General features: G+C 28.3%; 2 protein-coding genes across 3 annotated transcripts; one reads left to right on the top strand and one right to left on the bottom strand.

Moving 5' to 3' along the window:
• The first annotated feature begins 305 nt into the window (after nucleotides 1–305).
• On the top strand, nucleotides 306–4,375 carry LOC124944065 (probable plastidic glucose transporter 2). 2 transcript variants are annotated; one of them, XM_047484523.1, is made up of 13 exons: nucleotides 306–410; nucleotides 494–661; nucleotides 736–850; nucleotides 936–1,003; nucleotides 1,077–1,209; nucleotides 1,320–1,419; nucleotides 1,949–2,061; nucleotides 2,184–2,277; nucleotides 2,772–2,925; nucleotides 3,025–3,168; nucleotides 3,253–3,326; nucleotides 3,833–3,921; nucleotides 4,019–4,375. In XM_047484523.1, the coding sequence occupies exons 2-13, from the start codon at nucleotides 577–579 to the stop codon at nucleotides 4,317–4,319; spliced, it is 1,470 nt and encodes a 489-aa protein (XP_047340479.1). In that variant the 5' UTR covers nucleotides 306–410; nucleotides 494–576; the 3' UTR covers nucleotides 4,320–4,375. The 2 variants fall into 2 exon arrangements, with proteins under 2 accessions (XP_047340479.1, XP_047340480.1); XM_047484524.1 differs by lacking the exons at nucleotides 306–410; nucleotides 494–661 and having other exon boundaries at nucleotides 736–803.
• Nucleotides 4,376–5,984: 1,609 nt separating this feature from the next.
• Nucleotides 5,985–8,400, bottom strand: LOC124944066 (IAA-amino acid hydrolase ILR1-like 4). Its single transcript, XM_047484526.1, has 5 exons — nucleotides 7,929–8,400; nucleotides 7,701–7,826; nucleotides 6,928–7,242; nucleotides 6,698–6,826; nucleotides 5,985–6,472 (listed from the first exon to the last, which is right to left on the bottom strand). The coding sequence occupies exons 1-5, from the start codon at nucleotides 8,304–8,306 to the stop codon at nucleotides 6,080–6,082; spliced, it is 1,341 nt and encodes a 446-aa protein (XP_047340482.1). The 5' UTR covers nucleotides 8,307–8,400; the 3' UTR covers nucleotides 5,985–6,079.
• Nucleotides 8,401–14,224: the final 5,824 nt, after the last annotated feature.

Genomic DNA, 14,224 nt, shown 5'->3' with positions numbered 1-14,224 from the left:
AAAAATTTTGATTACCAAATTTTAGTGAATTCAGGTTAAACCATTAATTAGCGAGTTAAATTAATAATTTATTTAAAATTGTTATAAACAAAATTTCTTATTGTATAACATTAATAATGAACTTTAAATAAAGATGTTTGAAATATGAATTGATCTCAACAACTAACATCACCTTATTTAACAAATAATTTTATAAGTAGTAGTTAGTACATCCCATTAAAATAAAAGAATTTGTATAGATAAAAATGAAAATATAAAATTCATATCGTCAACTTAGGCGCACATTAGACCACTTCGTTCTGTTTGTGGCTCTCTCTCATTCTCTGTCACTCAGTATCACGTCATCTCCAACCGCAATCCGCCATTGATCTTCTTTAAGCAGTATTGCATGTCGCTTTTGATTTCATGATGTCAGTCTAGATTTAGTTGGATTATCATTCTGTTCAGTTAAGTTTTCTTACTTTAATAGTTTATCTTTGATCTGCATCGACAGTTACAAACACAGACACTTGATTCATGATTCAATGCTACTGTTTAGTAAGTCCTGTTAAGGAAACATAACTTGTTTCTCCAGCAATGCGAGGTCGATATGGAGATGGTTTATCACCGTACAAGCGAGTATCATCCAAAGATCATTTAAATGACTACGCAGAAGAGAAAGGTTAGGAGTTTTCTAGCTGCAAGATGTGATCCGATTTGTTTGTTTAAAAGTTTAATCCTTTTGTGAAATTGCAGGACGTTTCTACAATGGACCTGTTAATACAGATTTAGGAAATCCATCATGTTACCTTTCATTGCCTCATGTAATTGTAGCAGCTATTTCATCTTTCTTATTTGGTTACCATATTGGGTGTGTTCTGAATCTTTTAATTTATTTGTTGTTATATTGTCTTGTTTGAAAGAAATAGTGTTATAATGTTGTTTAATTTATCTAGGGTTGTAAATGATACACTTGAAAGCATATCGTTGGAACTTGGCTTTAGTGGAAATACCATAGCTGAAGGTTCAATTGAAAGCTTGAGTTTTCTTTTTCTGATGATATATATTGTCTTATTAATGACCCTTCATTTGAATAGGTCTAGTGGTTAGTACTTGTTTGGGTGGTGCCTTTATTGGATCTATCTTTAGTGGTTGGATCGCAGATGGAGTTGGACGCAGAAGGGCGTTTCAGTTATGTGCCTTTCCAATGATAGTTGGTGCCTCATTGAGGTAAACTAGCATCAGTTCTTCTTATGTTGTCCCATTTTAACCAAAACTTATTGTATTATATGTACTCTTATTGTCATCATGCATGATGATTTTCAAGTATGTTCTTGCAGTGCAACAACGAATACCCTTATGGGCATGCTTCTTGGAAGATTCTTTGTTGGAACTGGGATGGGTCTTGGCCCCCCTGTTGCTGCTCTTTACGTTACTGAGGTAAATAGTGGTCATAACTATTTCAGTCTATTTGTATGCATGATATTGCACATCAGGAAATTACAAAATAAAAATACATTTTTGATGAGTTTGAGACTAGTATAGTGGGTTATAGTTAAGAAGACTCATTAGGTCAACTCAGTGATAGTTCGCAAGTACTCATGTTCTCAAGATCACGAGTTTGAGTCTTCATATCTGGACAATCTTAAAAATCTTTTATGGTGGACTATAGTTATTTTCAGTTGGGATCGTAAATTCACAGAGTGAGGAGGTTAGCACGATTCCTCACCATCATGACCATCTTTAGTTAGAGTTCTTTGTAAGAATCGAAAATGAGACAGTTAGTTTTTTTAGGGGAGACATTTTCACGGACCAATGGTTTAACACCTATAGTTTACCTTAATAGGTACATTTTAGGGCTTAGGTTGGATTGATCCAGTTGTTTAACAAAAGATGTCTATATATAGTCTATATTCTCACACCATTGCGGATCAGTGATTCAATAAAAAATTATTTTTTTCACCGTCAGGTGTCACCAGCATCAGTAAGGGGAACTTATGGGAGTTTCATCCAAATAGCAACATGTCTTGGACTCATGGGAGCTCTTTTCATTGGGATACCAGCCAAGGACATTTTTGGTTGGTACGCATGTCATGCATAACCATAACTGCATACTAACTAACATTATTACTGTATTATGCTGTCTGCATTACATAGATACATATCCTAAACAATAGTTTGTGACTACTTTGTTCATGTTGAAGGTGGAGGGTGTGTTTTTGGGTGTCTTCCATTCCTGCTGCAATACTTGCTGTAAGTATGGAATTTTGTGCAGAGAGTCCACATTGGCTGTACAAGGTATTACACTGTTGGATTCTCTAGAATTTTTTATCTCATTTGGTTTAACAGCGGTCAGGTCATTTCAAATAATGTTTCAATAATTTTTCTATATCAAACAGCTGATTCTCATTCTTCTGAGCAAATTCTTTGGTGTCCCTTTTCAAAATCAGTTCTATATATGACATGTGACAAATACAGCCAAAACGGATCATTAATTGTGTTAGTCATATTAACACATAGTGAACTAAAACGACCAAATTCTTAGTTTGGTAATCATTGGAATGATTCATGATATTAGTTCATATAAGCCTTTCCGGATGACCAAAGCATTGTAAAAGAAAATGATTGCCTTACTTACATCTCAGAGCTTGCAAAGAATTTAACATAAGCAGAAAGGCTTTTGGAATTTATGCTCAGCAATTATTTTTATTTCTTTCTTTAAGTTGTACCTTGTCTTACTATATCATACTGTTATGACTATCTTGTAACAATGAATGATCTTTCTTGTCTAGAAAGGAAGAAGTGCTGAAGCTGAATTTGAATTTGAGAAGCTTTTAGGAGGACCTCATGTTAAACAAGCCATGTCAGACTTGGCTAAAACAGACAGAGGTGATGATGCAGATACCTTAAAATTCTCAGAGTTACTTTGTGGTGGCTACTCGAGAGGTATTTTTGTGTTGATCCATATTCTCTTTTAAATTGTCATTGAATTTAACCTTTAAGTTATTTCTTTTAAAAGTGATGAAATTCACTATTCTTTTTCAGTGATTATGATTGGTTCTGCTCTATTTGGTTTGCAACAATTATCTGGTATAAATGCTGTTTTCTATTTCTCCTCAACTGTATTCAAAAGAGTTGGTGTGCCCTCAGACATTGCAAATATTTGTGTTGGAGTTACTAATTTATCAGGTAATGATCGACCCATTGGTTTGTATCTATTCATTTCCAAATTCTAGCTTGTTCGTTTCTTCCTATGGCATCTTATAATTATAGGGTCAATTATCGCTATGATATTGATGGATAGACTAGGAAGGAAGGTGCTTCTTCTTGGAAGCTTTATGGGCATGGTAAGTTTATTTGTTTCTTAGTCCCTCTGTTGAATTCACTTACATGTATATACATACCTATTATACTTATTTGGTGTAATATTCTGAAAAAATAAACTTCTGCCAATTTTAGAAGATTGCTCAACACTGACATTTCATAGTTGGTTGAGCTCACTCATAAGCAGTTACCCATTATAAAAGTGAACAAAATATATATATATACACTATTTGTTTGTCATTCTAGCTTTTGCTTAGGTTTAAGATTTTTGTATATTTTTTGGAAAATGTTATGTATTGGTAATAAGTAGAGGCTTTGAAGATTAGGGTATCCTTCCAAAGAAGAAAATTTCATTTCCAGAGTAAATAAACAATCAATTTTTCAAATTCAAATTGTCATACTTTAACATAATGCCTGTTGTTTATGGTCACTAGTGGAGCAATGAACTCTTGATTGGTCTTCCTTAGATTTTGTAGCAACAACTTAGACTGATGATACTATTATGTGTTCTCATTTTCTCTACATGCAGGCTCTGTCTATGGGTCTTCAAGTGATTGCAGCCAGTTCATTAGTATCAGGTTCCGCAGTCGCATGTTTATCTGTTGTTGGCATTCTATTGTGAGTACTAAAATCATCACATGATGATTGACTTATTTCATATATGAATCTTGAAATGATTGATCAAGATCCAAGAAAGTTAATGTTTTTGTTTTAGGTTTGTGTTTACATTTGCACTTGGCGCTGGACCAGTCCCTGGTCTCCTCTTGTCTGAGATATTCCCTAGTCGTATAAGAGCCAAAGCCATGGCAATCAGCATGTCCGTACATTGGGTCATAAACTTTTTTGTCGGGTTGTTGTTCTTGCGGTTGCTGGATCAACTTGGACCACAAATTCTATACTCGATCTTTGCTGGTTTTTGTTTGTTGGCTGTGGTTTTTGTGAAAAGAACCGTGGTCGAAACAAAAGGGAAATCTCTCCAAGAAATTGAGATTGCTCTTCTTTCTAATCCTTCATAGATTCTCTAATTATATTATTCATGTATACCATAATACCAATATCATATATTAATGCATGACAGAAATTGTTTTTCTTTCAAATGATCAAGAAAGTTGAATCTTTATCAAAAAGAAGATCAAATAAAGTATAACAAAGAAAATAAGAAAACCCCATATTCTATACATGACCAGGAATGCTCCCGGCGACGGCGGTGACGGCGACGGATTATATCACGAAAACGTATAGCCGACAATCCATTGATTTCTTTGACGTCCAATTCTACGACAACGGCAGCGATGTTGAGAATGCCATGGAAACGACCGGATGATGGTCGGCGTACTTGAACTGCCGTAAATGAAGGAGAAGTCATGTCGCCGTTGGGGAAACAGGTGCTAAGGAGAAACCGAACACTTCCGATAAGAGAATCTTTAATGTAGCCGACGGCGTAAATCTCGATTGAAATTCCGGAGGAAAGAAGAATTTCTCGTTCCAGGTAGGGTTCTTGCCGCCGAATCGATCGACAAGTGTTCGGAGTTTGACGGATGGATCGACCCATGCAATGGCGTAGGTACGTAAACTGCCGAGATTTGCGAAAGGTGTCTTGAGATCTTGAGCGGATATTAGGTCGATCTCTAAAAGTTCTTTCTTCTCCTCCTCCATGAATTGATTATATAGAATTTCGGCGATTGATGAAATGGTGGGTCGGCCGGTGACGAAGCTCCGCTAGAGAGAGTTGCCGGAGTATTGCCTTCTAAATATATAATAAAAATTTTAAATTGTGAAATTTTGTGGCTAATTTCTCAATATTTGATTTTGTTTTTAAACGGTTAACTAATTATTTACATTGTTTTTATAATAAATAAATAAAATATACATGTCAATCATTTAATACAAAATTTTAATTTTTAGTGAAATAAGTATTTTACTATCAAATTTTAGAAAATGAGTAATCAAAATTTCGATATTTTCACTGCTTAAAAAAATGTGTATATGTTGAGAAAGCAAACTGTTCTCTCGGTCGATAAATATAGATTATAACATGATTTTCGATAGTGTCTATAATTTTAAAGTTAAAATTCGGTAATTAAATTAGTAATTCGACCATATTTTATATGGTCGAATTTTCAAATTGGGGGTCCTTATTTGGAAAAATTAAAACTTTAGACAACTTATTTCAAATCTTACAATTTGGAATTTCTCATAGTTAAAATTATATAAATGAGTTTTTTTAAACTTATTATATATATAATCTTTATAAATAAATAAAAAAAAATGTCACTAGTTTAAGTAAAAAAATTCTACAAATTAAGAATTTTGACTATAATTTTCTAAAATTAAGCAGTTAAAACTCTTCATTCGATGAAATTCGGTAAGTATTTATTAACGACGTTTGAAACCGTTAAAGACAAATACTTATTTTTGTATTATTTTATATCATATAGACTCACAATTAAAAAAAAAAAAAAAAATTGAAATCCGAAATGCCCCAAATAGGATTTGACATAGTTGTTTAACAATGAGAAAGAGGAACACCAAAGTGTGAGAGGTTTAAAAGAATAGATATAAAATCTCAATTGCCCCAAAACAATTTCTACTTATTATAGTAAATTAGGACTCCATTTTATACAATATCTTCAAATAATTACTTTTATTTATTTTTAAACCAATTGATGCTCCAACTTGGGTATAAAATAATTGGTAGCTCTTGTTATTTACCAATAGACATGTACATAATTCACAAGTTGTCCAAACTAAAAGAATTTAAAATTTTCAATTCGTCTCATAATTCGGCACCACGGATTTTCGATTGGGACTCAATAAGATACCTAACCGCTAGTGAAGCATGAAGCGCGGCCCCATAAGGGAGTGTGTCTTCATTAATCTTGAAGTGAGGCGAGTGAGGAGATGGTAATTTCTCATTCATGTCGATATTTTGCATTCCTAAGAAGAAAAAGTATCCCGGAATTGCCTCTTGATAAAACGCAAAGTCCTCTGATCCCATAAGAGGAGACATGTTTTTCACATTTGATTTCCCAACCATGCCAGTTGCCACTTTCCAAAAATGTTTGTGCAAGCTTTCATCGTTTATGGTTGCTGGGAAGAATGGCTTCTCCTTTTCGAAAAAATTGACAGTTGCATTGCACCTCAGTACAGATGCTTGTCTTGTTATTACCTGTTATTATGTTCATGATTAGAAAATCAAATTGCAGAAATGAACTAAGATCTTGTTCTTATGTCCTTTTTCTAAATAATCCAGGATTGAACTAGGCTACTCAAGTGGAAAAAATCTTGATTAAGAGACCCAAGATCTCATATTCGATTACCACTATGCATACTTTTACCTCTTAATTGTATGCTTCGATTGTATTAAAGTTTTTGTTTGATTTATGATAAGTACCTCTTCAATCCTGAGCTTCAATTGCATAAAAGTTTCCTTGGAAAAGGCACGGAAAGTTCCTCCGATGGTAACATAATCCGGAATGACATTCATAGCATTTCCACCTTGGAACATTGCAACAGTTACAACCTGGAAAATACATACAAACACAACTCAAAATTCTTAGAAACATTAAAAATGAGGTTGTCATTTTCATTGTTATTTTGTTAATCGTTTGACAACATTCTCACCTGAGAATCGAGCGGGTCTGCTTCACGAGAAATGAGATGTTGTAAACTAACAATAACATTAGAAGCTGCTAAAATTGGATCTATTGCTTGCTGAGGAATCGCAGCATGACCTCCTTTTCCTTTAATAACCGCGTTAAATTCTCCGCTTGCAGCCAAAATAGGCCCCGGTTTGGAGGCTACTTGACCTACTGACAAGTAAGGAAAAAGATGAAGACCAAATATGGCTTCAACATTATCAAGTATTCCTTCATTTACAACTTTTTCTGCACCTCCGCCACCTTCCTCTGCTGGTTGAAAAACGAGCAACACAGTTCCCTATTCCAAACACAAAATTACTATCAAAATTTCTTATCAACTAGACACTTTTGTCTCAATTCAGATGAGAAAGCGTAATTTGTTTTCTTAGACCAAGGTTGTTTTCCTGAATTCCTTTCAATCAAGATGCTTTCAGTGAAGAATTGAACCATTTGAGCTACACGGGTGGGTAACTTTTTGAACCATTATAAGACTAAATTTCGTTTCTCCAGCCCATCTACATCCAGCTAACTTATCCCAATTCTTCAAAGTATTAGACCTATGAAAACAGATCAAATTTTTTTACAAGTTAGGACAATCCCCACAAACATAGTCCCCCACTTCAATCAGGTAGTTCTTAGTGAGAATCGAATCGAATCCAAGACCTATGGTTCTTAGGAAATACTCTTTCCACTTAAGTCAACCTAATGAGTATGAAAACAGGGCCAAAGATGTAATGTGTAAATGGAAAAGATAACCTCCAAGAGATGCATGTGTTCATTTAAGATCTTAGCAGCACCAAGAAGCATTGAGACATGACCATCGTGTCCACAAGCATGCATCTTCCCAGGAACCTTACTCTTATGCTCCCATTCTACCATCTCCTATAGAAAACCAAACAAACATGTTAGTTCCCAAATTGATCAAACAGATATAACACACATTGCAATTTGGCTAAATGAGAGTTAGGTTCAAAGATTGCAAACCTGCATAGCCAAAGCATCCATGTCAGCTCTCAGTGCTACAAAAGGGGGTTTACCGGAACCAATGAAACCGACAACACCAGTAACTGCAACTGGGTATTTGTAAGCAATGCCCATCTTGTCCAATTCGTCTCTAATAAGCTTGCTGGTCTCGAATTCTTCATAACCCAGTTCTGGATTCTCGTGTATTTTCCTCCTGATACCCACAATCCAATCGAAGAAGTCCGATTTCTTGGCGTAACTTAGGAAATTTCTAGAGATTTCTGCGTGTTCTTCTGAGGCGGAAGACGGTGATGAATATGATGAAATGGGTTCTGACCCAACAAATAGAAGGATGAGAAGTAATAAGATCCAATTGGAAAATCTCATCTTCTTGTGCATGGAATTAGGGATTTTAGAGTAAATGACAAAAGCTCGATGAAGAAGATAAATGGGAAGTAGAGAAATTTGACTGTAAGAAATTCTTTTCCCAGAATTCTCCGTGGGTCGTTGCAGATAAATAAGGATAGCTCAAGTTTTTGTAAGCACGCCATTTTTTTTTAATTTGATCCATAGTTAGTTGAGGTATAAATATTATATTTATTTATATTTTATAAGACTTTTTTTATATAATAATATCACATTTTAATCTATATAACTCTATATATTATATTAAAATTATAATTTTATTATAATAATTTTTAATATTTTTAAAAATATATTATAAAACTCTAATAAATAAAAAACGATTTAAATTTAAATTATTTAAATAATTTTATTTATAAATATTTATTTTAACCCAACATTAGATGTAAAAGTTAACTAGGCATAAAAGAAAAAAGAAAAAAAAAATCTATCTAGAAGCCTTTAAATTAAAGTGGGAATATAATTGTGGATGATCAATTCTCTATTATTAAAAAAAATGAAAAAAAAAATTTAAAATTTTTAATGATAAATTAATTAATTTGATTCCTAAATAGATAATTGAAAAAGAAATATTGTAGGAAAAAGAAATTCAATTTCATTTGTATATATATTTGTTTGATTTGTACTATTTGAATTATTTCAAATAATTTATTATATTTTTAAAATAATAATAATAATAATTTATTATCACAAGTAATATAATTTTATAAATCAAATTATTTAATTTATTAAATAAAATATTAAAACTTTTAATTTACCTTTATAAAAATTAAACTTTAAATACAAAAATTATTTAATGATTAAATCTAAATAAATAAATAAAAATCATCAAATAAACTGTTTAAATATATAATCTAATTTTTACGACAATTATCCCTTAAAAAGAAAAAAAAAATCATAAATTGAAGTTTATTTGTACTGATCTCTTAAATTTTAAAAAAAAAAACTAAAACTAAGACAAAGAAAAAAAAAATAAAACACAATTAATATATAAATAGTAATAAAAAAAAGTAGGTAATGTTATGGTATAAAAACACTTATTTTTTCACTTTAATAAAATAATTTAATGAACAAATTATTTTTTCTATGGTAAAACTCAATTAAAACATTAAATTATACTTATTTTTAATATTTTAAAATATAAATATTAATTATTTTTATCCAAAAAATCACATTATACATCAAATATATTTTTTTGTGCAAAGGAATAAAATTATTTTCTAATAATCCTACATTACACAAGCTCTCAATTAATATTTTATTTAGTAATAATTTATTGTTAGATTAGACACCATATTAGTAATTTTTATATCATGTCAATACAATATTATGAAATTTAACTTATTTTCTAAAGAAATTATGGGGAAAAAAAAAGAATAAGTCACGTCATTATATGCTAAACGTGAATCACATACTATTTTAATATTCATGTTGTTTTTGGTCCCTACAATTTTAGAGGCGTGCTTGATTTTGATTCTATTGCTAAATTATTTTATAGTCAACTTTCTTTTGTATTTATTCTATCAATATGATTCTAAGTTGCTAAAATGAGAAATAAACGATAAACATGTGCATAAATTTGGAATAGAGATATATCATATAAGTCACTATTCTATTTGTCTAAATTTATATAAACCCTACAACTTTTTCATTGTTTGGTTATGTTCTTAAAATTTTACATTATTTTTAAAAAAGAAATTCATCATCATTAATTCAAATAAGGGATTACATATTGTAATCATATATTATTAATATGATTAAATTTTATCACAATATTAATATTGTGATAATATTATTGTATTAGAATCGATTGTTAAATTGTCAAATTGGGTCTCCTACTAAAATTTCACACATTTTTTATAAATCTCATAATTTAGAATTTTATTTTTATTAAAATTATACAAAAACGAGAGTTGGTCTTAACGATTTTAAACACTGTTAATTTATTATTTAAATAATATTTATAAATAAATAAAAAGTCAATTTAATTATCGAATTTCAATGGATTAATAGTTCTAAATAAATACTAACATTATATTAGTTTTTTTTTATAAACTTAATGTAATCTATATATATTAGAGATAACATATATAATTCAATATAATATTTAATACAATTTACTTATATTCTAACATGGTATCATAAAGTTTATTTCGTTTTTGAGTACATCAAAATTTTAATCTTTGGTTGTCTCCATTCATGATTTATGCATTAATTGAGAGCTCTAATAATTTATTATTATAAATTTTTTTAATAATTTATTTTATTTTTAGATTTTTTTATTGCTCTTTTTATTTTATTCAATTATCTTAGACTCGCAATTCTTTTTTTACTTGTTATTTCACTTTAGCATTCAAATCCCGTTAATAAATGAATCTCTACATTCACGAATAACTTCAAAGTTCATTTTAAGTTGTTTCACTCTAACATGTAATCACGTAATTAGATGAATTTCAATAAATACACATGAATTTATAAGACTTAAAACATAATATCAATATTTCATAATCTTGTCTTCAACTTTAAATTGTTTAAATCTTTTTCATCTTGAGTTTAAGGGAGGATGTTATTATATAAAATAATATATTTGATATTATTATTATATTATAGTATAGTATTATATTGATTTTATTATAAACTTAATAATGTCTATATATATTAGATATAATCTATGTAATTTAATACAATATAAAATCAAAGTAAAAATGTTATAGACGTTAATTGATTATTGTTGTTTGTAATTCAATTATTGTTTTATTGTCAAATCTAGAAATTGTTTAGATCCGATCTTAAACTTTTGTATTTTTTTCTCTCTTTTGAATTTTTTTAATGAAATGGCACTTATCTGTTTTCCAAAAAAAAAAAATTAATACAATATCTATATATTATAACACATATATAAAAATTAAATTATAAAATAACATCAATAAAATCAAACAATTAAACAAAAATTTAAATATGAGATGTCATGTTAGTTCCTTACATAAAAATAAATGTGATTAATTTGCAATAAATAAAATTCTAATGAAGAAGATCAAACAATCTTGTAATTTCTTATTATTTCAAACTTACAAATAAGAAAAAGAATTTGAAAGATTAAAATAGTATAATATCTCAGTGATAATTACTAAGCTATAATTCCTCCACTACAAAAATTACATCAAATAAAACATACTAAATGATTCAAGATAAATAATGTGAAAATAAAGAAAATTAAAGTGGGTTTGAGTACATAAATAATACTTCCTAGTCGAAGCCAAGGAACGCAAATTTTTCGAATTTTTCTTTTCATCTAACTACCACTTTTATAACCCCAAAATCGAGAATCATTTATAGAAGTCCCTAAAAATATCAAATTATTTAATTCAAATAAATAGGTTCACTTCACATAATATTTTTAAATATTTTCTATTTTTCTCTCATTATATTATAAAAATAATCAATTATAACTTTTTTTATTTTAACGTTTTGAGTTATTTAATACAATCATTTTTTTTTGTTGAGTAATAAAAATTTTCAAATTCATGTTTGAATTAAAACTAAACCAAATATTTTTATTTTAATAAGAAATATTGCTGGAAATAAATAAAATAAATAAATGTACCTAACTATCCAAACATTTAAACATCTTTAATAAGAATTTCAAACAATATACTCACCTAACTAATTAATTTTTTTTATATTAAAATACGATAATAAAGAATTAATTCGTTATTAAAATATATTAAATTATATAAATAAATATATTCATATGAACAATATCCTCTAAATTGATTCAATCAGACTTTTTTATTCTTACAAATAGTTTAGTTGATTAGATTGTTACGCACATAATATTTGGTTTCAAGTAAGTTCAAACACTAATTTAAAAATTTTAATATTTTATTTTTATAGTTAATTGTTTCAAGTTTAAAAGACAGATCAACATGTAAACAAACAATCTATTTACCCTCATAAAATGGATCATGTGTTGTGTGGAAGACTCATAATCTCTCTAAAAATTAATTTAGATTTTTTCTAATAATAATAAGAGTTCAAACTTATCATTACACTCATTTTTAATCGTAAAGACTCGCGATATATTACAAATTTAACAGAAATATATTAGTTTCAAACTTATACATATTATAATAAAGAAATTCAAGAGTTTCACACCTATACCGAATACGACAAAAAATCTAAAGGTTTTAGATTTATACCGAATACGACAAAAAATTAAAGTGTTTCGAGTTTTAAGATTTTTTGGAAACCTAATATTAGATTCTCTATATTTGTGTTTGACGTTTTTAAATATTTTTTTTCCTTTAACAAGTTTGATTATTGATCCATATATATCTTAATCTAGTGAGCTGACTTTTGATTATTTTATATAAATTATTATAAAAATATATTTTACTAGTGAAGATTATAATATCTAAAATTTCAATAAATTATATTTTCTGATGGTATTCCATGTTTGTTTTAGTGAAATATTATTCTATTCATTTCTGTTTTTATGCTACCTCCACAATCATTACTTTCACTTTCACTAAAAGTGATTTAAGTGAGAATTCAACCAAGAACTCTAATATTTTAGAAACCATTCTTACACTTGAAATATTCTTACACTTGAAATATGTGAGTAAAACTATAAATAAATTCCTGGGTTTCATTCAAAATAATAACCCAAAAGTTATCTAATTTGAAGTCTTTTTTATTTTTAAAATAAAATTTTAATCTTCACCAAGAAACATGATTCTCTACTATGATGATATTATCGTTCAATATCATGTAAATACATCTTCAGTTAAAATTTTAAATAATTTATAATATCAAGATAAGATATGTTTCTAGTTAGTGCATTATATAGGTTTCACATTTAAAATAAAAAATTAAATTAAAGAGGCACGTAAGCAACTCCTCCAAACCGGTCCTTATCAAATTGAACCATGTATAAACCAACCGACAAGGTTATTTTCATGCTTTTGAAGATAACTAGTTTTGATGCATGGTTTTAATATATATATATATATATATATATATATATATATATATATATATATATATATAAAATAAATTATAGCTCAAAATAAAATTATTATATAATTTCTGAATTAATTAAAAAATGTGAGTGTTCTTGAACCAAGATATAGGCTTGTACTTACTTGCCTGGTATTCAAACAAATTTTTCTAAAAGGAATCGACAATGAGGATGCTCAGTGGCGGACCTACAAGGGGGGCCTTGGGGGGCCCGGGCCTCCCCCAACCATAAAAGTTTTAAGATATTTTATATATATGTTTATCAAATAAAATTTTGTCCTGCTGGTTTTGGAGTTGACCTTCCATAATGGAGGTCAGGTGATCAAACCCTGCCTCTCACATTATTTTATAATCAATTAACACTTTCTTTTATAAAAAATAATAAAAAAATTAATTCATAATTATAGTATTCTAATTTCAAATATAATTTTATTAAAGTAATTATTATTTTTATTTTATACCAACAATATTTTCTAAGATACAATATTTATAATAATAATACATAAATTTTAGTTAATATATAAATAAGATTTATTTATATAATTTAAAATATAAAAAAATATATATAAAATAATGAAAATCATATAAGATTATTATTTATTTTAAAACTACATTTATATTATAATTATATATATATATATTTTATTAATTTCAATATAATTAATTAATAATACAAATTACTCATAAAATAAAGATTAAAATAATAATTTATATAAATATAAGGGTAAAATAATAGTTTATATAAATATAAAGGTAAAATATTATTTTATATTTCTTAATTTTAAATTAGTTTTAAACTATTACAACAAATAAATGTATTTGTTAGATTTTATTTAGGGGCCTAGGTTATGACACATATCTATTTTTAGTTATTT

This window comes from Impatiens glandulifera, chromosome 6 (assembly GCF_907164915.1).
Source record: "Impatiens glandulifera chromosome 6, dImpGla2.1, whole genome shotgun sequence".
NCBI classification, from domain to species: domain Eukaryota; kingdom Viridiplantae; phylum Streptophyta; class Magnoliopsida; order Ericales; family Balsaminaceae; genus Impatiens; species Impatiens glandulifera.
Note: the sequence above shows the minus strand (reverse complement) of the source record. Positions and strands in the feature narration are given on the sequence as shown.